This window comes from Pteronotus mesoamericanus, unplaced genomic scaffold, assembly GCF_021234165.1.
Source record: "Pteronotus mesoamericanus isolate MK-2021 breed Mesoamerican mustached bat unplaced genomic scaffold, CSHL_Meso_final contig_69, whole genome shotgun sequence".
In the NCBI taxonomy this organism is placed as follows: domain Eukaryota; kingdom Metazoa; phylum Chordata; class Mammalia; order Chiroptera; family Mormoopidae; genus Pteronotus; species Pteronotus mesoamericanus.
Window position 1 is genome coordinate 4,006,180 of NW_026555237.1, and position 25,271 is coordinate 4,031,450.

The 25,271-nt window shown below is 43.2% G+C and overlaps 2 protein-coding genes across 14 annotated transcripts in view; both read right to left on the reverse strand.

The window, feature by feature from the left end:
• The window catches only part of SCD5 (stearoyl-CoA desaturase 5), a 155,359-nt gene extending 148,834 nt beyond the window's left edge, over positions 1-6,525 (reverse strand). Inside the window, exon 1 of the mRNA XM_054582334.1 lies at positions 5,975-6,525. Within this exon, the coding sequence (XP_054438309.1) occupies positions 5,975-6,206 (232 nt within the window). The 5' untranslated portion in view covers positions 6,207-6,525. The remainder of the gene's footprint in view (positions 1-5,974) is intronic.
• A 17,298-nt stretch (positions 6,526-23,823) lies between these two features.
• The window catches only part of SEC31A (SEC31 homolog A, COPII coat complex component), a 71,880-nt gene continuing 70,432 nt past the window's right edge, over positions 23,824-25,271 (reverse strand). For 7 of the 13 annotated variants that reach the window (XM_054582347.1, XM_054582346.1, XM_054582344.1 and 4 more), the window contains one exon: positions 23,825-24,602. In XM_054582347.1, the coding sequence (XP_054438322.1) occupies positions 24,423-24,602 (180 nt within the window). In that variant the 3' untranslated portion in view covers positions 23,825-24,422. Of the gene's footprint in view, positions 24,603-25,271 lie in introns of all 13 variants that reach the window. The other 6 variants (XM_054582342.1, XM_054582338.1, XM_054582339.1 and 3 more) reach the window with 1 other exon arrangement.

The window sequence follows — 25,271 nt, forward strand, 5'->3', positions numbered from 1 at the left end:
CTTACAGATTCCAATTCAGTAGGTCTGGGTGAGGGCCCAGGCTTCTGGAAATTTAAAGGTACCCCAAGTGATTCTCATGCGCAGCCACTTTTGACAAACATTGGAATGGCAGAAATGAATGACTGAATGAATGAATGAATGTGACTGTACATAGCCTCACAGCTGTGAGGGTCCCCCTCATGGCCATTCACACACATACTGAACAAATGACAGGCATTTACGAGGGAGAACGACTGGTACCTGTTGTCCCAGCCATCCTCCCTCATAATCCATTGCTAGGAGAAATAAAACCAGAGACATATCACATTTACCCCCAACCTTGGCTGACAACCAGGGAGCAGTCTGGAACAAATCTCAGCCTCTGAAGGATGAGATAAAGGCCCGGAAGGCAGGGCGGGAAGCGCTGAGGCCATATGTGACTCAGGCACGAAGGCTAACGAAGATCTGTGCCGGCTTCCTGACCACCTTCTTCACTGTATTGTCTCATTTTCTTCCAGTCACTGGCTGTCCTCATCGTGCAACTGGGAGCACTGAGGTCAGGGTAGGGGAGTTTTCTGCCGAAGGCTGAATTTGGGGAGCTGGGCTTGGACCTCAGGCTCTCTGACTCCAAAGCCCATACTCTTAATCCCAGAGTTGTGGCATTTCCATAGAAACATGACACGCCACAGCAGAGGGACACACAGACTGCAGGCCAGAGACTACAGAGTGTCAGAATAAATGCTCAACGAGAATAACGCCACCAAAAGACCGTGTTGTCTTTTGTAAATCCTTAAAGAAACCACCATAGCTGTGTAATTCTTTTGTAAACCTGTCAATGGCTATAATTTTATACAATATACAAACGTAGATAAGGTGAGAACTAAAGCCTTATAGCAAAGTCATGATCAAATATTTGGGATTAAAGGCTGTGCCTTCCATCTGAGCCACAAGTGCTATAATCTCAGACAGCCAATGAAGCCAGAGCAGGTCCCACAGCCATCGTGGGAGATAGTAAGAGCAGAAAGCATTGAGCGTCTACTCTCCGCCAGGCCCTTTATTTTATGCTTCAGTTCTTAAAACAACTTTCATCTCAGCGTTATTGTTCCCATTTCCATATGAGGACGTCGAGGCCGACAACCTGGTAAGGAACGTGTATGAAGTTCAACTAAGTGGCAACGCTGGGATTCCAGCCTAGGTTTCTGCTCAGCTGCACAATTTCTCATTTCATGGTCACCACGCAGCCTGCAGTGACCTTGACCAGTTTTAGAAAAAAAACTGAGCTAATAATGTTAACCTCAACCTATATTTATACATGTTAGGGATATAAAGCCAGCAAAAGCATACTCTATTCTGTAGGTTTTGTTGCACCCCAGCCTCGGGTAAGATTTTTAGTGCTTGCTCATTTATTAACAACGCAAAAGTTGCAACAAAAATGGTCTGGCAATTATGGGGTTTACAATGAAGACTCATATTTTTCAGTTTTTTTAGCAGTTATTGAGCATTAAAGATTTTATTTTTTTAAGATGACTCAAGGAGAGAGGAAGGGGCCGGGGGGAATTCAAAACAGACCATAGAGGATTTAGAGAAATGATTTGGCCCTGTTTCTACTGCAACTGTCCCTTAAGAAAAACATTATAGACCAGGTGAGTTGTTAGTTGAACAAAAGAATTATCTACCAAATAGTAGCCTTTTGGAGGAAAATAGAATCAAAGAAAAGGGAATGGAGGAGGAAGGGATTGTGTTCATTTCTCTTTGGGGACTTTGAAAAAGAACCCTTGTTTCCAAAGCCAAAACAATAATTCCCCATGCAAGAGAGGCAATGAAGTCAAGTGCTGTTCTAGCTTTGTAGAATGCATGGTGCTGCAAGAGGGCCTTTCCTCCTTCTACTAAAGAAAAACAGCCAGCCCTGATTGGTGTGGCTCAGTGGCTTGGGCATCCCACACACTGAAAGGTCGCAGTTTGGATTCTGGGTCAGGGCACATGCCTGGGTTGCTGGCCAGGTCCCAGGTTGGGGGCCTGTGAGAAGCAACTGACTGATGTTTTGCTTCCTCTCTTCCTCCCTCCCTGCTCTCTAAAATTAAATAAATAAAATATTTTTAAAAACCAACAAAGAAAGAAAAGAGAAAAGCAGCCAGTATTAGGACCAATAATTATAACGGCAGCTGACAATTACTAAACACCAGCTGAAGGCCGAGCACTGTATTAAGTGATTTACATATGTTATCTAATTTAATTCTCACAACTTCATGAGCAAGTAGTATTAATATACCCATTTTATAGGTGTAAAAGTGGAGCTTTAAAGATGTTTGTCGGTCCAAGGCCATGCAGCTGGTAAGAAGGAGAGCAGGGATTCACATTTAGATATATCTCTTCCTTGAGTTTTGCTCACCCTTAAAGACCTGGAGGCAAAACAGAGAATCCCTGGCCACACATTCTTGGGACTCCTCGACAACCTTAGGGACCAGATGGAAGAAGCAGCACAACCCAACAGACATCAGGACCATCCCAAGTGGTGGATGCAGGTTACCCGATGCCTGACAGAAGACAGCTCTTCTTTGGGCACCTCTCAGAGTTGGCCAGAATTTGACTGATGGACCAGCACTTTCCAGACCTCTGCCTCTCCTGAGGCAGCCTGTCCCCAGACTGTTTTGTTAATTCCTGCCACCTCTCAGCTCCCTCCCCATAGGCTTAATCTCACTCAGAATGGTCCAAATGCTCCAGCAACCAGGACACGGGAGCCAGAGAATCCTGTATTAGCTTAACAATGGTCCCGTTTGCCAGGGCAGGATGGAAGAGAGGCACAAATCACTGTTTTGCATGCCAGGTAATGTCACTGAAGTTGTCCTGTGAGAGGAAAAACCCATGATGTCACCATGAGACACTGCCTTTACCCCTGAACAGGACCTGGGTGACATTTTGAGAGAAAGCAGAAAAGTCCCTGACATTTCTGGAAACCAACAACCAGAGAGCCTGGAGACACGCTGGGGTGAAGCTCCCTGGGAAGGAGTCACGGGAATTCTACTTTGATACTATGGCAACTGCTCCCTACTCCCCTGTTCTACTTATCTTGGGATTCAGTGCATGGACTAGCTGCCCCTTGGGCCAAAACCGTCAAAGCAGGCACTTCTGTGAGCTCAAGCCTTCAGGTGAAGATTTTACTCCAGTTGGAGTTTGCATTCTGTTCTTGAAACTCATAAACTCATCCCTCAGGACCTGTAGGCGCCACTCAAAATGCTGCAAGGATAAGGAAAACAATTTGTTCTAGCCCCAAGGACAGTCATGAAAATGTGGGGGCCAGACAGTGGAGGAGTATGGACTGAACAACTTGATGGATCTTTCATGGATGACATTTTACCACCACACAAATTACTCTCTGTACATGGCACACCTAACATATCCTCTGATGGGTGCCCTGCATGGATGCCTCTCGTTTCCAGGGCAACCTCACCTTGGGTGGGGGCACAGATAGAGCCAGCGAGGGAGGGCGTGTGAAGAGGGAATCTAGTAAGGGGAAATTTGTGGGTCAAGGCACCAGAGCTTTCACTGAAAATAACCCTGAGTCGACAGTGCCCCTAGTCTCCCAGTTGCCCTAAATATCCTAGCCACAGCACAACCGATCTTCTCTCAGAAGATATCCATCAGGTAAGACTCATTTATTTGGAATGTTTCTAGGTCACAATTGTGAAACTTGAAACTACAACACTCACCACTGTCTGCTCTTTTTATTTTTTTAGGGACACGATGCTTTTTTTCCCTAAAGAATTATAGAGAGAGGGAGAGAAACAGCAATCAGTTGTCTCTTGCATGCCTCCAACCAGGGGCCTGGTCCACAATCCAGGCATGTGCCCTGACTGGGAACTGAACCAGCGGCCTTTGATCTGCAGACTGGTGCTCCATCCACTGGGTCACACCAGCAGGGCTTGGGAAAGAAATAAGATGAAGAGAATGGAGCTGATAAAAAGTAGCTAAAGCAGAAGACTATGCAGGGAGGTACAAGGACGGGGTTTGGCAACATCACCAGAAAGGGAAAATCAGATTCCTTCAGTGTGTTGACTTCTCTGGGGATTCTGGGGCCAAGGGAGATGTCCTCTGGCCAAGGTCTTTCCAAACAAAGATTCTGTCTTCACCACAGAGAACAGGCCAGATAGGGCAGAGGTGACTTAGCAAACCTGAAGAGGAGGCCTCGGCCCTGTGACTCCTGGGGTGCCAGAGTCAGTGGGGTTCAGTGGCTGGAAGAAGTGGAGCCTGACATGTAACATAATATTTTAAGTGCTCACTTCTCCCTGAGCTCTGACACTGCAGCTGCTAGGCTAAGACCCAATCCCCCCGGAGGCGGGTGTGATCGGAAGTCCAACAGTACTGCCCCTGGAGGGGGAGGGAGGAGCTCCAAGGAGGTTCTGGGGCAATAAAGGCTTTGGCTGCTGGGTAGAGGTATGTTCATGAATTAATGGCTGGACATCTTACAATTTAGTCACTTGGAGATAAGAAGGAAGACAAACCAAAGTTAAACCAACACAAAACAAAGACCAGGGTGAAAGGGACACAAAACTGAGGGGGCGCATTAAGTGGGGAAGAGCTGAGCAGGGGGATTTCCCAAAGCTTTTAGGGAAATTTAAAAGCCTTCATGATTCCCAAAAACCCTGCCCCTCTCACCATTTTTCAATTCTGCATCCCTCCCTCAGCCACAACGCACCTCGCCCCACACTCCCACCCAAAAGGTATCCAGGGGCTACATGCGTTTGCTTCCAGAGCAGGGGCTGCAGGTTTTCAAGGAAAGCCTTGGAACCCAAGTGGCCCCATTATCAACCTAAGCATTTGAAACTGGCACTCTGTCAAATAAGGAGCTTTGCAAAAAGAAGTCTTATGTTTCCTTTCCTCTTCCCCTCTGGAAATAAAAGTAGGTTGTGTTTCTCCTGCCCTGGTTCCTTGGTGATCTCAGAAACTGATCTGAAAGAGCTTCTTGGAGTACCTGGTCCAAGTCTCTGCCCAGGAGACTATCAATGCCCTGCGCCTTTTGTCTGGGTTACTGCCGCTCTGGTGACCAAGGCCAAAACCAGTTGCTGAGGCTAAGGGTCGTTCTAGGTGTTGAGAGGCCTACTACCGGAGTCACACAGAGCAAGCAGTGAGCCCCTGGGGTCCGGCGTGTGGGAGTTCGAGGGGTTGGAGGGATTCGAGGGGTGGTCTACTCCTGGGTTCCCTCTCCTGCTGGCAGGGATGGGGGTGCTAAAAAGGAGGGTGGTGGGAAAGCCACAGGTGTGGTGACAGACCAGCACTGGCCAGAGGGGTTCAGGGCTTGGAGAGGGATCTCCATGACCACAAGCGGGGCTTAGTGCTAGAGGCGGAGCGCTCTCAACGTGAGCTCGTTGTGCTCGCCAAGAAACTTCCAGGGCCATACAAGAGCAATTGGGCAAAGGAGACTGGGGACCGGGCAGGTCCTAGGGGCCTTGTAGGCGCTAGGAAGGTAACTGCTTGCTTCCATTTCGTGCGCGAAATCAAGACATTTCCTGGGCCAGGTCTCTCCACCCCCTTCACTTCCTTTCTTGTCCTTACTTGGCCCCAAGGTCCGTGGCCCGCGGAGGACACTGAGAGGCTGAAAGGCAGCAGATAGGAGAGAGCCCCTGGGACCCGCACAGGGGACACAATCGACCCGCCCGTCTTCCTTCGGTCAAAGCCGGGTTCGGCCGGTGCCCAGCGTCTTCCCTCGCGCGCCTCTCTGCGCACAGCGGTGGCGTGGCGCCGCAGGACTCTGGGTCCCTCCCGCTCTCCATCGGGGAGCGGACAAATGAGCCTACTCAGGCACACAGCGGGGGAGGCAGAAGTTGAAAATACCTGGGCAGAAATATCTGCCCGTCCCAAAGGGAGGGCAACTGCAAGCCACGGGGACCTGGGCGCCTGCAGGGAAGGCGACTGGAGAGCGAAGGGGGCTCCGCGCCGCCGGCAGCCGACCCGCGACTCCACGCGCTCCGGTGCGGCCTCGCCACGGTATCCGACTTACCCCAGAGCAGTGTAAGTGGCTTGGCTTTGGGGATGAGCACCAGGGAGTACACAGCGGCCAAGTGGAGCAGGCTCATCAGGACGACGTTCCTCCAAACGATGTCCTGCCGCTGCTCGCGTGCGCCCGGCCTTTCCTGGCCGCCGGCGCCCGCCGAGCCCTCGACCCCGGCACGGCTTTCCTCCGCGGCGTTGAAGAGGGGAACGTTCCCCTCGTCAGCAGCCTCGCCTGGCATGGCTGGGAGAGGGTGGGAGCCGGCGGCAGCGGCAGCAGGGAGGCAGAGCTCTGCCCGCACGGATCTCTCCGGTGAGGGCGGGGGCTACTGCCTTTTAGAGGGGATCTCCACACCTCCTGTCCCCGCCTTCCCGGCCCTTCTCCCGTTCCTTCTCTCTGCAAGCGTTCAGTGTGGCCTAAGGATGCAAACCTGGGAGCCCGGCATCTGTTGCTGGCGCATCACCCATGCCGCTGCCGGGGCGGAACTCAGCTGCAAGGAAGAAGGAGCGAGCACGAGGGGCGGGCGAGGCGCGGGGGAGCTGGGGGAGGCAGGCGAGCGGGGAACGCCGCGGGGGAGGCAGTGCTCGGAGAGAGCCGGGAAGAAAGACCTGCATAGCTACAGCCAATCACGATCGCATGTGGGGCTCTTAAAGAGAAAGGCTCCCCCTTGGCCCCCACCGCCTTGGCTCTCCAGGGCCTGGCCGGGGAGCCCGCTGGGCAGGCGGTGGACAGCCTGGGCTTGGGGGTGGGTGGGGTGTGGCTCCAGGAACGGGAGCCTGTTAAGCGGCTCACAGCGCTTACGTTGTGTGTTTCTCCAGTTCCAAAAAAATACCTTTCCGTTTCGAAAAGCTTCCTTTCTTTTCTTTTCTTTTTTCTTTTAACTTTTGAAGCTAGAGGCCACCCGTGTTGAAAAACGTGCTCGGAGTCTCAACAACAAGGTAAGGCCACATCGGAGATGAGAATCAGAAGTCCTGGGTCTGCAGGTTGGTATGGCTTCTTGGGCCTGTGGAGTGATGGAAGCAGCCACTCAACTCAATTGGGCAGCTGCAGCCAGACACACAGTAGGTGTTCGGTTAATGCCTATTAAAGGATACAGAAATGATTTGGGGGCTAGCCAAAAGCTGCGCAGCTCTGTTTACGGCAAAATTTCGGCTAACCATCGCGCCTGTGGACTGTCTCCTTAGCCCTCAGTTGATGGAACAGTACCTTCAGGCGAGCACCATTGAGAATTGAGCTTTAGAAAAAAAATTACCCGGAACAAGGAAAATTAACCTGTGAAAAAATTGTGTCAGCTTATTCCTCTTCTCCTAACACAGATAATTTAGAGCTGTCCAGAGCGAGCCTCAATTGCACAGAAATGCAGAGAGAGGAGTGCCCTGGACATGTCCCAAGCAGGTGTGGCCCCACCTGCAGGCGGGTAGCAGAAGAAAAAGGACTCAGGACTGGAAGCCAGGGTCTCTGAGTGACCCACCTTGGCTCTCTAGACACAAGTTTCCCTACTGGGGAAACTAATCTTTATTGTTCCTTACAACTTGCAAATTCTATAAATGTGAGTTTGAAGGGGTGCCATTTTGTTGGCAAATAAAGCTGATTTTTTGGATTACCCATTGCTAAGGAACCCTCTCCAGGATTCCAGGAGAGGGGAAAAAAATTACAAAGAGCAGACTCCATGGAAGAGCCATACATGAGCATCTTACTGTTAGCAGACCTGAACAGGTCCAATTAGCCAGATAATATAATGTCTAATTTAAAACTGAGGCAAGGTATGTGTGTCTGTGGGACTCTGGCCACTTAGCAAGTGTTATGGTGGTGCATCAGATGGAGCTGAAATTATAGAATGAAACAAAATTTGCCTAGGGACCACATAAATGTCAGCACTGTATAATGACTAATGAGGCAATAGAACATGAAACTGGAGGGTATAAATTTCATCAGCCAGCTCAATCTGGGATGTATAATGGCCACTTTTTCTTCTCATGATCCCTCTGCTCCCCACTCCCACCAGACCTATATATTCCCTGTGGCTCTCTAGTTCAGACTATCCTTTTTTCTGGAGTGGAGTAGTTGCTTGGCCAAAAGTCACTCTGTGGGTTATTGTAATGACTCACCTGGGCTTCACTAACCATTCAATCACTTTTTTTTGGCACTTACTAGGCACCTGCTATGTGTCAGGGCTAGTGAACCCTGGGAGTACAAGAATGAATAGGTATGGTACCTGCCCTCAAAAAGGGAAAACATCGAAGGAAACTTTTTTTGACCATGACCTTGGAAGGTCAGGAATTATCGGGAAAAAAAATGAATTCTTATTAGGAATCAAGAATACATACAAAGAGTCCAAGGGAGGCAGCAGGAGAGTTCTTTATTTGGCCCCTGGGTACTTTATCTATTAGATAAGCTACTGTGTCCTGAATCTATCTTGAATGAACATCTTACTGTCTTCCCTCCAATGGGTCAGACTGGGTTGGACCAATCCATTTCAGCTGTTTGGACTAAGGATGGAGCCTCAGATGTTTGTATGTGGGCAGGGGTAGAGGTAAGTGCTCTTTAGGTCTTTCAGATCCTGCCTGCAAAAGGATGACTGAAGGAAAATGGTGCTTCCAGATCTCGCCTCAGAGCAAAATCTCTCATAATACCGAGTGGCCATGGCACTTAAAATGACTGAGTGAGTAGAGCAATGAACATGCATCAAATCTTGTGTTAAGCTTGAACATTTCTCCACAGAAACTATTTGGATCATTCAGAAGACCGCAGCGATGGGCAACTGGTGATTGAAGCTTCATCATGACAACATGCCCACTCACGCATCATGTCTCATACAGAGTTTTTTGGGGAAATCCCTACAGCCCAGATTTGGTACTCTGTGACTTTTGGCTTTTCCCAAAACTAAAATTATCTTTGAAAAGGAAGAGATTTCAGATGGTTGATGAGATTCAGAAAAATACAACAGGGCAGCTGATGGTGACTGGAAGAACTGTGTGAGGTCCCGAGGTGCCTACTTTGAAGTGGACTAGGGCGTCGTTGTCCTGTGTACAATATTTCTTGTGTCTTGTATCTTCTTTAATAAGGGTCTCTTTTTTTCATATTACCTGTCTGGATACCTTCTGGACAGACCTTGTACTTTGGCTAATAATGACTATTCCCTTTGGATATTATTCCTTCAGAGCTATTGTCTCTTTTCCTACCTAAGTTCCACCCCGCAAAGACCTTAGTATGTTTTCTTAGTTTCTGGCCAAGACCCCAGAAGTGAATGAGTGTTCATCTCACCCCTTGATGAGGGCAAATGGGACAGGAACCCTTACCCTGTCAAACAAATAATTACCCAAAATGTAAGAGCCCTAATAGTGGTATTTTCAAAGTAAAGTAGAGGCAAAAAGGAGGGAGTTGTTAATTCACACTAGGGCTTGGGGAAGGGAGGTGATATCTGTGTAAGAATATTTTTTTGAAACTTGATTTTTTTAATTGCAGTCAAATACTCATAAAATTTACCATCTTAAACTTTTTTTAAAGATTTTTAAAATTTAGAGAGAGAGGAAGGGAGGGAGAAAGGGAGGGAGAGAAACGTTGATGTGCGACACATCAATTGGTTACTTCTCTCACGCCCCCAGCCGTGGACCCAGCTGACAACCCAGGCATGTTCCCCTACCAGGAACCAAATCTGCAGCCCTCTGGCTTGCAGGCTGAGCCACCGAGCCACACCAGCCAGGGCCATCTTAACCATTTTTAAGTGTTCAGTTCAGTAGTGTCAAATAGAATCGCATTGTTGTGGAACCAATCTCCAGAGCTTTTCGTCTTGCAAAACTGAAACCCTACACACATTAAACAACAATTCCTCATTTCTCCCCATCTCTGCTTGCTGGCAGCCACCATTATACTTTCTGTTTCTATGAGTTTGACTGCTCTACATACCTCATAAGTGAAACAATATAGTATTTGTCTTTTTGTGTGACTAGCTTTTTCATTTAACACAATGTCTTCAAGGTTCATCCATGCTGTAGCATATACAGAATTTCATTCTTTTTTCAAGATCAAATAATGTTCCATTCTATGTATATACTTTATTTTGCTTATCCATTCATCTTACAATGGACACTAGGTTTTAGTTTTTATGAATAATGCTGCTGTGCACATACATGAACAACTATCTCTTCGAGACCTTGCTTTCAATTCTTTTGGATATGTATCCAGAAGTGGTATTGCTGGAGTTTACAGTAATTCTATTTTTAATTTTTTTCAAAGTTCCATATTGTTGCTTATTGCAGCTGTGTCGTTTACATTCCCACCAACAGTGCACAAACGTTCCAAGTTCTCTACATCCTAACACATTTTATTTTCTGCTTCTTTTTTATTATAGGCATCCTAATGGATATGAGATGATATCTCATTGTGGTTTTTTAAAAGTATATTTTATTGATTATGCTATTACAGTTGTCCCATTTTTCTCTCCCCTTTATTCCCTTTCCAGCATCCCCTCCCCACCTTCATTCATGTCCATGGGTGGTACACATAAGCTCTTTGGCTTCTCCATTTCCTATACTTCTTAACCTCCCCCTGTCTGTTTTGTACCTACCAATTATGCTTCTTATTCCCTGTACCTTTTTCTGCATTCTCCCCCATTCCTCTCCCTTCTGATCTCCATTTCTGTGATTCTGTTCCTGTTCTAGTTGTTTGCTTAGTTTGTTTTTGTTGTTGTTTTTTAGGTTCAGTTGTTGATAGTTGTGAGTTTGTTGTCATTTTACCGTTCATACTTTTGATCTTTTTCTTAGGTCAAGTCCCTTTAACATTTCATATAATAAGGACTTGGTGATGGTGAACTCCTTTAACTTTACCTTGTCTGGGAAGCACTTTATCTGCCCTTCCATTCTAAATTACAGCTTTGCTGGATAGAGTAATCTAGGCTGTAGGTCCTTGCCTTTCATGTCTTTGAATACTTCTTGCCAGCCCCTCCTTGCCTGTAAGGTTTCTTTTGAGAAACCAGCTGATAGTTTTATGGGAACTCCTTTGTAGGTTAACTGTCTCCTTTTCTCTTGCTGCTTTTAGAATTCTCTCATCTTTAATCTTGGGTAATGTAATTATGATGTGCCTTGGTGTGTTTCTCCTTGGGTCCAACTTGTTTGTTACTCTGTGTGCTTCCTGGACTTCCTGGAAGTCTATTTCCTTGGTCAGATTAGGGAAGTTCTCCTTCATTATTTTTTCAAACAAGTTTTCAGTTTCTTGCTCTTCCTCTTCTCCTTCTAGCACCCCTATGGTTCAAGTGGAACATTTAAAGTTGTCCCAGGGGTTCCTAAGCCTCTCCTCATTTTTTGGAATTCTCGTTTTTTCATTCTCTTCCGGTTGAATGCTTATTCCTTCCTTCTGCTCCAAATTGTTGATTTGAGTCCCATTTTCCTTCCCTTCACTTTTTGTTCCCTGTGTGTTTTGCTTTATTTCACTTTGCTTAGCCCTCACTTTTTCCTCTATTTTGTGACCATATTCAACCATTTCTGTGAGCATCCTGATTACCAACGCTTTGAACCCTGCATCTGATATGTTGGCTATCTCTTAATCACCTAGTCGCATTTCTTTTCTGGAGTTTTGATCTGTTCTTTCATTTGGGCCATATTTCTTTGTCTCAGTGCACCTGTTATGTTGTAAGGGACAGATCCTTAGGTAGTCTCCAGGGCGGGCAATCCACTTGGCTGCATTTTGGTGCTTTATATAGGGGAGGGGTCTCAGAGGGAAGAATGCTGCTTGCTTGGCTCTCGGCCAGCTTTCAGTCACTTCCCCTGCTAACCACAAGCAAACTGGACCCTTCTGGTTCTGATTCCTGCGTAGATGGGTTTGTGTACATTCTAGGACCCTATGGGTCTCTCCAACAAGCTCTCCTGTAAGGCTGGGAGTTTATCCCACCACTGCAACTCCCACAGATTTTTACAGCCAGAGGTTTTGAGGCTTTCTTTTCCCACACTGGAACCCTGGGTTGCGTGGTCTGTCTCACTCCCCAGTTGTTCCTCCTGGTTTATCTGCATGTAAATGTGGGACCGCCTGGTCTGCCAGCCGCCACCTCACCCAGCCCACCAACCACTGCCTTGCAGCACGTTCTCTTTGCCCTGGCTGCTTGTCTCTACCCCTCCTACCAGTCTGGATGAATGTTTCTTCTTCAACTCCTTGGTTGGTGGACTTCCATAGGGTTTGAGTTTCTGGCAGTTCTGGTGGTTTTATTTTTAAATTTGTTGTTACCCAGCCCTGGCTAGTGTGGCTCAGTGGATTGAGTGCCGACCTGCGAACCAAAGGGTTGCTGGTTGCATTCCTGGTCAGGGCACATGCCTGGGTTTCAGGCCAGGTCCCCACTAGGAGGCACTTGAGAGGCAACCACACATGAATGTTTCTCTCCCTCTCTCCCTCCCTTCCCCTCTCCCTAAAAATAAATAAATCTTTGAAAGTAAATAAAATTAATAAAAAAATTTGTTGTTGTCCTTCTTTTGGTTGTGTGAGGAGGCAAAATGTATCTACATATGACTCCATCTTGGCTGGAAGTCCATTGTGGTTTTGATTAGCATTTCCCTAGTGATTAGTAATGTTGAGCAGTTCTTCATATCCTTATTGGCTGTTTGTACGTCATCTTTGGAAAAATGTCTCTTCTAGTCCTTTGCCCATTTTTTAATGTTTGTTTTGTTGCTGTTGAGTTACAGAAGTTCTTTATATACTCTGGATATTAGTCCCTTATTTGATAAGTGATTTGCAAATATTTCCTCCAATTCTATAGGTTGCTTTTTCACTGTTGACTATGTCTTGATACATAGCTTTTAATTTTGATATAGTCCAATTATTTATTTATTTTTAGAGAAAGGGGAAAGAGGAAAAGAGGGAGAGAAACACAGGACCTGGCCTATAACCTGAGCATATGCCCTGACCGGGACTCAAACCAGCAAACTTCTGCTTTGCAGGATGATGCCCAACCCACTAAGCCACACCACTTCAGGGTGATATAGTCCATTTTATCTATTTTTACTTTTGTTACCTATGCTTTAGTGTCTTATCCAAAAAATCATTGCCAAATCCAGCGTCATGAACCTTTTCCCTTCGGTTTTCTTCTGACAGTTTTATAGTTTCAGCAATTATGTTTAGGTCTTTGATCCATTTTGAGTTAACTTTTGTATATGGTGTAAGGTAAAGGTTGAACTTCATTCTTTCGCATGTGGATAATCTAAGTTTCACAAACACCAGTTGTTAATAAAACTCACCTTTCCTCATTTAATGGTCTTGACTCCTTGTTGAAAAGCATTTGACCATATGTTTGTATGGGTTTACTTCTGGACTCTATTCCATTCTTCTATATATCTATCTTTATGCTAGTATCACATTGTTTGAGTACTGTAGCTTTATAACACATTTTGATGTCAAGAAGTATGTGACCTCCAACTTTTGTTTTTCTTTTTCAAGATTGTTTTGGCCATTCGGACCCACTGAGACTCCATAAGAATATTAGGATGGATTTTTCTGTATCTGCAAAAAATTTGCCCCTGAGATTTTGATAAAGATTCCATTAAATCTCATTATTGCTTTGGTTAGTATTGACATCTTAATTAATAATATTAAGTACCCAATTGATGCACATGGGATTTTTAAAAAATTTCTTTGTGTCTTCTTCAATTTCTCTCAGCAACATTTTGTAGTTTTCAGTGTGAAAATCTTTTGTCTCCTTGGTTAATTTTAGCAGGTAAGACTTGGTCTGAGAAACACTAAGTAAAAACCATCATAGCTAGAATTCCTAGATTCTGGCCAGCAGTATGTGCCTTAGAGAAGAAGTTGCTTCCTGTAGAAAGGATAGGTAGAAGACAGAAAGAGTTTGATGGTAATGTCACCTACAAAAAATGTGTGTGTGAGAGATGCTTGGTGAGGCATGTGGTCTGGCATGGTCAGGAGGGCTTCATGGAGGAGGTGGCAGCAAACAAGGCCCCGAATGACTTGACAGAGACTCCTAGTTGGCTAATTGTGTAAGAAAAGGCTCAGAGATGGGAGTGAGCCTGACAAAGTATCTAGCTAAGTTCGTACTCCTTCAAAGGCTGAATACCAAGTTTTTAAAAAATTGTGTCAAAATATTTGTGGAGAAAATACAGACTCTAGGGAGAAAGTAAATAAGAAAAAGAGATCTATTCTTGAAGTCAGAAATTTACAAGGATTCTCACATCTGTGCTTTTCTTAAGGAAATTTAGGTTTTGGCATCAGGAGCTACAGTGCTGTGAAATTACCCAGGTTTGGCATCCAAAAACCTGGATTTGAATGTGGCTCCCTCCCTCTGATTTATGAAGTCTCTGTGATTTGGGGACATTAACAGTCTCTTAGATCTTCAGTTTTATACTATGGAATCTAAGAATTAATACAGATCTATGCTGAGAATTCCTGTCTATGCAATTTACGTAATAATCTAAGATCAGTTTTTTCATATGCAAAAAGCAGATGATACTGCCTATCTCAACAGGAAGAGAGCTTAGTACAGTATTTGGTACCTAGTAACTACTGAATACCGTGGGTATTTTATTGTTCTCTAAATCATCCTAGGGAGGACTCAATGCAGTTATGAAACCTGTCTGGCCAGGAAGCCAGGGTACATCTGGAGGTTCCAGACTGGAAAGGCATGCATAACTGGGTGGGCTAGCTGGAGGGATTCAGACCTTGAAAGAATGACCTCTAGCAGCACGAGGGGACTCGGAAATAAAATCACCTGCTCTACTTTATGAGAGGCAAATCCTTTGAGAGCAAAGGAAGGGATGTGCTCTGTGGCTCTTAGGTATTTTAGTGGGGATTACGGGGAGGTTGCTTCACGGATGATGTGCTGGGACAACCATTTCAAATGTAAACAATCCTGGGGGGCAGTGGGTATAAGGGGACTAAATGGCAATAGAAAAAAAAACAATAAAAACATTTTAAAAAGGTAAACGATCCTTGCGCTCCCAGGGTGAGAAAAAACACTCACAGGCTTTAGATTAGAGTAACTGCAGGGGAGCATATAATTATGAAGTTAGCCTCTAAGATTACGGGAAGATTGGGTTTGAGATATAGCAAGACCATGGGTTGGCAGAAAATTAGTCTTCTCGGCTTTCTCCAGTCACAGGAGAGTTGGTCTCCCTTTTCCTGTATTAAACAGATTGGGAAAATTTCCCATTGAGATTTTATAGCAGTGGGCAAGGAGTGACCTGCTCCTCGAAAATGATGCTTCTATTGCTTTGAATCTGAAGAGGGGGATTTTCTTTTAACACAAACCTCAGCCTTATTGCAAAAGACCCTTCCCACATTTCCTGACCTCTTTTAATAAAGAGTGCTGTGATTTGGCAGCAGGACCCTGGGCATGGGAGATGGGCAGATTTGCAGGTTCTTACTTCCTACTTCATAGATAAGAGAGTCTACTTAATGAAAAACCCAGTGAAGTACTGAAGCCAACCCAAACCTGTCTCTTCTGTCAGTGATATGCTGCCCTTGGCAAGTTTCCTAGATCTTCAGTTTGAATCAATTAATTCTCTCATGCAGTATCTGTTTATTAAGCCTCCTCTAGAAGTCAAGCATGAGCTCAGCTCCATGCACCGGAGCATATGACTGTGCTCATGGGGCTTATGGTTCAGAAGGGAAGGCAGATAATAATCAAATAATCATTACAAAAAGTGTATACCACAAACGCTAGCAAATGCTTTGGAGGAATCACTGATCATCCTTTTCAAGACCCAGCCATGGTATGTTAACATTTGTTAATACCTACACCACATTCCCCTTTGATCAACATCTGTCTAGAACAAGGTTCACAAATTAAACTCTTCCCCAGTCTATCTCCCTACTCCCAATTCCCAGCTCTCTGAAATAAATGAACAATTCCTATTATTATGACCAAAGAGAGTATTGACAAGGTTTTCACCCACGTCTCTTCCAAGCTCTCCAGTTCCCCTCCCCCTACCAACACCTACCCATTTTCTTTTAAGATAGTTATTTTGGTTTCCAAGGGCAGATAGAGGTAGAGAAGCTCTTATTTCTTGGCATTTAGCAGCAGTTACTGTTTCTGTTTCAATGACTTCTTTCTTTTCCTGCTGTGTCAGTTACCATGGGCTGCACTTAAAAGGCAGAGACCCCTCTTGCTCTCTAGCACAGAGGGAGCAATTGTAAACAGAGTTCAAAAATGTCTAAAGGGTGACCTAGATTTGCAGCACCAGAGGAAAAACTAGTCCATTTGTGTACAATCAAAAGTAGCCTATTCTTGATGTAGGGAACAGGTGTGTAGAAAGGGTAATTTCATAAAACTGTGTATCATTACTGAGGGGACCCACTAGTTATGGACCTCAAGGCCAAGCAAATATATTGGTTTTAAGTACTCAAATTACAAACTATTTCTTTAATTCTGCCTATTTATTTTCAGTCAAGGAAAGTGCTGAATTGATTTTTCTCCAGATTAGAAATGAATTTAACTCTACAAGAGGGAAAAAAGGTACCCAAATGTAAATAGGCCTGAATTCTTTCATCTTTCTTCAAAGCTTTAGTGCTTATCCAAATTTGATTTCAAGTCCTTTTGAAGACACATAAGTAATACACAAAGGTGCTGTGGGAAAGGTTGATGGGTCACAGACTCCCAGAACCAGAAAATTAAAGATTATCTAGTCCTACCTTCTCATTTTTTTTTTTTACCTTCTCATTTTAGAGATGGGGAAATGGAGGCAGAAAGAGGTGATATGATTTGACTAACAATAAGTGGCAGTGAAGAATTAAAATGCAGTTCCTTGACTGATAGGTGCTCTTCAACACTGTTTCTCGTGATGACACAATTTATTGCCACTGGGAAGAAGTGGCTTCTTCGTAGCATTTTAGTGTTACCATCCAGGACTTCCCTCCAGTCTGGAACCCTGCCTGGTACTGTAACTTCACTGTTCTGATCTACAGGAGGTATTGAGTTGTTTGGCTTACTCTTCTCACTGTTCTGCACCCTTTTCTTTGGGGAACCACTCCGTATGCTTTTGGTGGGGCTTAAAATCACTGTGCTCACACCAGGTAGTATGGGCATACTAGCTGGACCAGACAGTTCTGGTACCCTACCTCTCTGGGCACAGAACTCGATTAGGTAGTAGGCATGAGACCCAAAAGGAGACAATCGGAGTTGTCTTTGTGAACAGTATTTAGATATTGTGAGTAGTTTTCTCTATTCCCTTTGTATATCACAAGTCGAGAAGATGGAGGCTTAGGGCTGCCAGGGGCTATCTTTGACACCATGTAAAGAGAACCTGTCTGAAAAGAAGTGAACACACAGTTCTCAACAAGTATACCCACTTATAATAAACTATATTCCTCTTTTATGGAGAATGTCAAGTGTCTGCAGGCTAACAAAAGGGGGGAAGAAAAGCAAAGTCTGAAAGCGAAACTTGAAAGTTTTTGCAAAAATACGGGTTTGCGAAAAAATGTGCTCACTAGGCTAAGAAGTGGATTTGAATCCAGATGCTACCAATTACCAGCCGTGCCAGGCAACTGCAACTAACAGCTCTCTGGGCTGATGGGAGGATTCAGTGAGAGAGGTAAGTTCCTAGCTCAGTGCCCAGCTCACAGAAACAGTGTGTCCCAGCAGTGCCTCTTCGTGGACTTGACTTCAGTCTGTTAAAACTGATTTGTTCTCTCCCCAGGACTCCTTAAAGCAAAAAGATGGTCAGAGAAGGTCATGTGCTATTTGGAGATATATCCAGAGGGAAAGGAAATGACTTTTAGTTCACTTTCAGGAGATGGTTGCATTCCTTCTTGCCTACTGCAATGTTTTTATATTCAATTCCACCTCACATTCTAGTCTTCCTAGTGTGGAAAGTTCCTTTATTGGACGAAATACAAGATGAAATGGTTTTTCATCAATAATCAAATCATAGTACTGGTCATTCTTAAAGGCTCCCTTAAATTATATATTATACTCACTGCCCTTTTACAATTTAGAAAAAAGGTCTGAAACTCTCCTCTTCCAATCAAAATCAAATGACCTACCAGTTCCCCTCGTACCCCTTTGTTTTAAAATTAAATAGGTTAAAACAATAAAAAGCACAAAACATAAGCACAACTGAACAGACTTGGGATTCAGAAAGAACGACTACATGAAGAAATGGCGAGTAGAGCTGAAAACACACTTGTTGACAAAATCAAATTGGAATTTTTTCTCTACTTAAAAAACCTTTGGAAAGTTGTTTTACTTCTCTCTTTAGGATACAAAACTACTCTTTCCATAGCCTCTTATTATTTCCATCCTTCAGAGAAAACTATTTTGGGGGTTCTGCTCTTCTTACCTCCATTGTTGGGAACTGTCCCACCTGGTTTCAGGGACTGGAGCCTGACGGGCAAGAGGCTGAGCAAGGAGGCCTTGGGAAAATAGGCCACTGAGGAGACAAAACCTGTCCCTGCTTGGCCCCGGAAGATGGCTGGTTAGTCAGTGACAGGTAAGACCCTTTGATGGCGGGGTCAATCTTAAGACAGGCACAGTCACATGGGGGCCATCAGGGAAGGACTTGGGGGACTCGGAGAAGGAGCAAAAGACCCTCACTCCTCGACTTTGTCATGGCCAGAGAACTCATTCTATCTGAAAGAAGTCTCCTTATCTCTTGGCTGTTCTGCTCCCCGTTGCCTAGCTCAGGCCTGAAACAATACGAGAAGACAGGTACAGCCCTAAACTGGGGCAATTAGACCTGGAAAAGGAATGCAGTAAATCCTATGAAACTTACTTTGCTAAGAATGCCCTCGAGTTAATGAGTACTGGTATTTGGGGTCCAAGCATAGGATGAGTTTATCTTTTCAGGTTTCAGGGCCCAATGGGCGTCACTCTGTTTATCTGACCCTGACTCAGAAAGACTCTTGTAATCCCTTTACTGTTATCCTTGAACCACATCTCCTTCCTTTAATCATTACTGTTTAACATTGATTGATGAGTTTTACACACAAACTATGTATCTCTGTATGTGCTAAAACTCAATAAAAGATACTTCAAGAGAAGGGCTCAGGGCATTCTCCACTGGAGGGAATTGCTACCCCCCCACCCCTCCTGAAAGGCAAATCATGTCTGGTAGTTATATTTCTTCATCCGTGGCAACTGAGGAGACTCTGCTAGACAGAGCCAACCTCATCTGATGCCCAAACAGGGACCCCACACTCCATCCATTTATATGAAACTTCTCCCAAGGTTATAAGCCATGTGGAGAAATATCTCCACAGTGGAAAAAAAAATCACACTGCATTGAAAAAGAAGAGATAGCTGCTCAGATGCCAGTAGCAGTTTTTCACACTTGTAAAATCTCTGGGGCTAGCCAAGGCTCCACTGCCCCCTACTCATTTTTCATCTTTCGGAAATTTGTTTTTTTGTAAAATGCTGCCAATTATGCCACTGTCATGTCAGGGTAAACATGCAGCCATAACATAAACCCTAACTATAAAGGAAATAGTCATACCTTGGTACTCATTGGCTTCAGAACTTGTGAACCCTGTATTTGTCACATTTTCACAGGAAAAATATGTTTCAATACTTGACGCTTGTTTGGACTTACCGCACTTGCCAGAACTTGTAAGAGTCACAATGACACCCTGCAAGAGAAAATGCTTCATCACTCGTCGCTTGCTCAGTACGCGTTGGTTTTGGCACTGATCACAAGTTCCAGAATGAATTAATGAGTAACACACCAAGGAACCACTGTAAAAAAAAAAATTACAAGAGGCCAGCCTTCTGTTTACAGGGATCTTCGGCTGACACCACACTTGAGGGTCAGGTACAAAAGATCAAGATGCCACTTGATTAGTCACAAAAGTAATTCAGACTACCAAACTCCCAGGAGACTGTAGGGCAGGGTGTTGATATATCGCCCATTCCTAAGGCTCCAATGCTCATACGTGCTATCACGGTACTTCTTTTTTTAGTTATAAAACTATACTGAGCTAAAAAGTGGGCTAGTTATTTTTTTAAGAAGTTTTGTTTGGAGAGGAGGGAATCTCTGTAAAGGAAATTGAAAAGTTCTTGCAAACATTTTTCCTCAGGCTACAAAAAACCTGACAAAGTACTCTTATTCCTTAATATTGCACCTCTATCTCCACAATAGTCACAGGGTTTAATTTTTAGTTTTCCAACCCAACTCAGGTAAAATTCCACAGGCATTGAAAAAAATTATTAGGCCCTGACAAGGGACTCAGTGCCGATACACCAAAGTTGTATTTCGAACCCTAGTTACGGCAATACAAAATCAACCAGGCTTTGGTCAAGATACAGGCGTAGGTAAACATGGCTCACATCCTCACACAACAGCAAAAATTGTAACTAAACTATAAAATAACTATCACCCAGAATCGTCAGAAAACTGAGCTGTAAAGAAGTCCAACCACCAAGTAAATAAAGAACTCACATTCATCCAGGTGAGTGAGTAGCAGAGATTTGGAACAGGCACTCCTACATCCACATGTGCTGGATAAAAATCAGGAGGGGGAGGCAATATGGTGGAGAAGTGAATGGAAGTCACACTGACCTCCTCCCAGGACCAATCTGGAATTACAACTAAATTGTGGAGAAATCATCTGGTACAAACATCTGAACAATAGTGAGAAAGGAGCATTGTAACCTCGGACAGACAGAAGAATTCAGCTTTAGCACGACCTAACTGGTAAGGAGTGTGGTAGAGACTTGAGAAGGCACGCAGTGCACCAACAGGCAGCAGTACCAGAAGGATACTGAAACAGCCAGTTGGATCCCCCTGAGACGAGAGGGGTCTAAACCATAAGCAGGGATCTCCGGCCTTCAGCACCAGAGCCTAAAAAGAACAGTTAACAGCCAGCTATGAAAAGCAGCAAGGTTGCTCTCTGCCAGAGACAGGAGGCTGGAGACCCAACAAGCCATTTAAAGGACCAACACATAAATTTTTGTTTGCAGCCACTTACCCTGGTCTTGGGTAAAGGCAAGGGCAGGGTGGGCTAGAGATGCCTGAGACTGGGGAAGGAGGGTTTGGGGAGAGAACTGAGAGAGTAGCTGGAGGGATTCCAGTGCCGACTACTCCCCCATACGGCAGCAGCCATCTGGCCCAGGCAGACCACTCCCCTGAGTGGTGGTAGCCTGAGTGGACCCAATAACCCTGCCCCCAGGAGGGACTCTGCCGTGCCCTGTGGTATCTAAATTGGCCTGCCGAGTGCAGAGTGAGTGATTAGATTAACAACTGAAGGGGACAGCCACAGAGAGCAGGTTCCTGGAAGTCTCGAACAGACTGCCTAAGGCCAGACAGGGTCAATATCTGACGTCATCAGAGGCAGATCCAGAAAGAAAAAACAGCGGTCTCCTGCTATAGAAGTTCACACCATAAAGTCAGGAAGTCAAGACAGATCAACTTAAGAAGCAGAAGTAAAAAAGAAGAGTCTCACAAATAATAAGACAAAGAAATAGCCCCCACTCGAAGGGAAAGGAGGAATCCCCAGAAAGAGAACTAAATGAAATAGAGGCAAGTAAACTACCAAGATACTGAGTTCCAAACAACTGTTCTAAGGAAGCTTAATGAGCTCAGTGAGCTCAGTGAGAATTACAAAAACTACAGGGAAACTACAAGGAACTTATTGCAAACTATATCAGCATGAAAATAGACATAGAAACTATCAAGAAGACACAAGAGGAAATGAAGAATACAATTTCTGAATTGAAGAACACAGTAGAAGGAATCAAAAGCAGGCTAGATGAAGCAGAGGATCGAATCAGCGATCTGGAGGACAAGGTAGAAAAAAACTCCCAGAAAGAGTGAGAAGAAGAAAAAAGACTCAAAATGAATGAAGAGGCGTTGAGGGAAATGCAGGACAACCTGAAATGTAATAATATCTGCATAATAGGGATATCAGAAGAAGAAGAGCAAGGGATAGGAACCTGTTTGAGAAAGTAATGATGGAAAACTTCCCTAATTGGAGGAAAGAAAAAGTCACACAAGTCCAGGGAGCACAGAGGGTCCCATTCAAGAGGAACCCAATGAGGCCCATTACAAGACACATCATCATTAAAATGGCAAATATCAAAGACAAACAGAATCCTAAAGGAAGCAAGGGAGAAAGAGGTAGTAACATATAAGGGAGCTCTGATATGGCTGGCTAGCAGCTGACTTCTCAACAAACACTACAAGCCAGAAGAGAATGGCAAGAAATATTCCAAGTCATGAAAACCAAAGGCCTGCAACCAGGACTGCTCTACCCAGCAAGGCTCTGAATTAAAATGGAAGGCAAAATAAGGAGTTTCCCAGACAAAAGAAGGCTGAAAGAATACACCTCCACCAAACCAGCATTGCAAAATATGCTAAAGGGACTGCTTTAAGATGAAGAAAAGGAGTCTATGAATACCCAGTTCCTTTCACAGTCACCAATACTTGATATTACTAACATTTTTAATGCTTATTAATCTGATTGTGACAAGGATACATTATTGTTACTTCATTATTCATTGAAACTAAACCTGTTTTTGTATATTTCTTGCCTATTTCTATTATTTTAAAAAGCTTTCAAATGACATTTTGGCATTCTTTATCCATATTTTGATTAAATGTTTGTAGAATTTTTTCCCTAAAAAAAGAACAGAAAAACTATTAACCCTGTTTTAGATATGTTGCAAATACTTTCCTATTACTTGTCCTTTAACTTCTTTTACATGTATATTACTCTATAGTCTTAAATGTTTAATATAGTCATATTGTCAATATTTTACTTTATAACTTTGGAGTCTGAATATTTGACTTCAGGGTAAGAAAAATATTATTTTGTATTTTCTCCTAAAACGCATTAGATTTTACATACTGATTTTTAACTCATCTGAATATTTTTTGTATTATGTGTGAAATAGGACTCTGTTTGTTTTATTTCAAGTAATAGTGGTCCGTGTACCTTATATGTTGAATGAGCTTTATTTTCCCCATTAATTTGAAGTATCAATTTAATCATATATTACATTGTTAGATATATACGTTTGTTTCTAGAATGCTCATTATATTTCATTGATTTGCTTGATTATTTCTGTGCTGTTGTCATGTTGTTTTAATTGGTGAGAATTTATAATGGATTTAAATTTTTTAATATTTTATAATGGATTTTGACATTTAAAAAAATAAAATCAATCTGCATTAACAAAGAAAAAGAAAGAACTCCTACCCTTTGCAACAACATGGATGGAACTGGAGAATATTATGCTAATTGAAATAAGCCGGTGGGTGAGAGACAAATACCATATCATCTCACCTGTAAGTGGAATCTATTCAACAAAATAAATTAACGAACAAAATAAACCACGGGCAAGGAAACATGGAGCAGAATGAAAGTGATCAGAGGGGATGGGGAAGGAGGACAGTAGTGGAAAGGAGAAGGGACTAGACAGAATATGTATGAATGGCCCATGGACATGGACAACAGAGTGGGAATGGACTGTGGGAGAAGGGGGCGGGGTGGGATGGATGGAGGAGGGCAAAGGGGGAAAAACTGAGACAACTATAACAATAAATGTGATTTAAAAATTAAAAATTTGAAAAATTTAAGTATTAAGCAATGAATGCATAAATAAGTAGAAAACAAATTGATGTTTTTCTCTCTGTAAAAATCAACAAATAAAAATGGAAAAGATTATTAGTATCTGGTTGTCCAAGATTCTAGGGGAACATTATGTTTTGTTATAATCTTAAAAGATTATATTAAAGTCACTTAACAGAAAACTGGCTGAAAAATATCTATATTTGATTCACGAGGCTGACGGAAATTAAAGTATTCTTTCTGAACTTAAATCTCAGAGCTATAAGTTTTTCTTAAAAATTTGACAAATTTCTAAATATAAAAGAATTCAATCTTAAAATTCAAACAATATTGAAAACATTTATTAATAAAGATGAATGCATCCTACAGAATGAAAATGCTGAGTCTTTTCCTTATAGGTACTTAAAGCTAGTAATCCCATTTTTCATTAATATTTGCTAAAATCTATGTAGCAAGCTCTATATTTAATTATTTATTCAGGACCAGAGTGAATCCAAACACACACAAAAAATAAAGATTAAAGTAAACTGAACAGCTGTTTAAAAAAAAGGACTACGTACACTTAAAATAAGATCACACACTTTAATCTGATTGATGTAGAGGGAGTATGGAGGACATGAAAGAAACTTAAATTTTAGCTCTGCTTTATGTATAACCAGATGCTCTACTCCAAAAAGTACGCTAAGGTTTTAAAAACCACAATTTATCAGAATACTTCAGGAAAACATACTATGTGTAATCCAGGAAATACACTATTTGCATAATAAGAAAATCATCACGGGCAATAAAAGATTAAAACAAAAGAAAGCACCAGGGTTTGGAGCAGTCCTAAGGTGAGTATCTTTGCAGAAATAGTGTAAATGCTATGCAAACATGCTCGTGAGGATTGGTCCGTATCTTATCATTTCTTAAAATATGTTTCTTTGGAAAAATGGCAATGTTGGCGGGAGGTGAAGCTGTCCTTTTAGACACCCAGCTTATTGGCCTGAGTGAGAACAACTTTCAGAACTGGCATGAAAGCAGAGGTCTCGCTGAAGTTGCTGGTGCTGACTATGTGGGTATGGATGGTCAAGCCTTCGGAGTAGTTTCGCATTTCAATGCTCCTTGCAATGTTGTGTAAACCATTGATGATTGTGGGTGAAAGCTGAAATAAAGGTGGAATCAAGAGAAAGAATTAAATTAAGGGAGAATTTCATCTAAGATCCTCTACAGACATTAAACCACGATATTTAAAAGGAGCTTGCTATAAACGTTATAAAAAATAAACCATTTAACATGTTTAGAAAGTTTTTTAGGTCAATCAACACTTAAGTTATAAAACAGAACCATGACAAAATGACATGTAAGGAAATTATTAATAAACTAAACATGTACGGTAAGTCAGGACTTTCTTATGGAAAAGCCAGATTTCCTCCCCCAAGCTGAAATGCTAATGTCTCTCCACTTAAGAGCTTTAATTCTTGCCCTGGCCAGATAGATCAGTTGGTGAGAGCATCATCCCAATATGCCAAGGTTGCAGATTCAATTTCTGGTCAGGCCACATACAAGAAGCAACCAATGAATGAATAAATAAGTGGAACAACAATATTGGGTGTTTTATCCTCTCTCTAAAATCAATCAATAAATTTTTTTAAAACAGTGCTTTAGTTCTTCAATTGTTTCAGATATGGCCTCACACCTTTAAGAATGATTCTTAATCATGGTATCTCAAAGCAAGGACCCACTTTATTCTTAAATCATGTGTACAATAGAGATCCTGAACTTTTGATCTACCTCCCTTAGTAGGGCAACAGCCCTCATCACGTGCTCAACT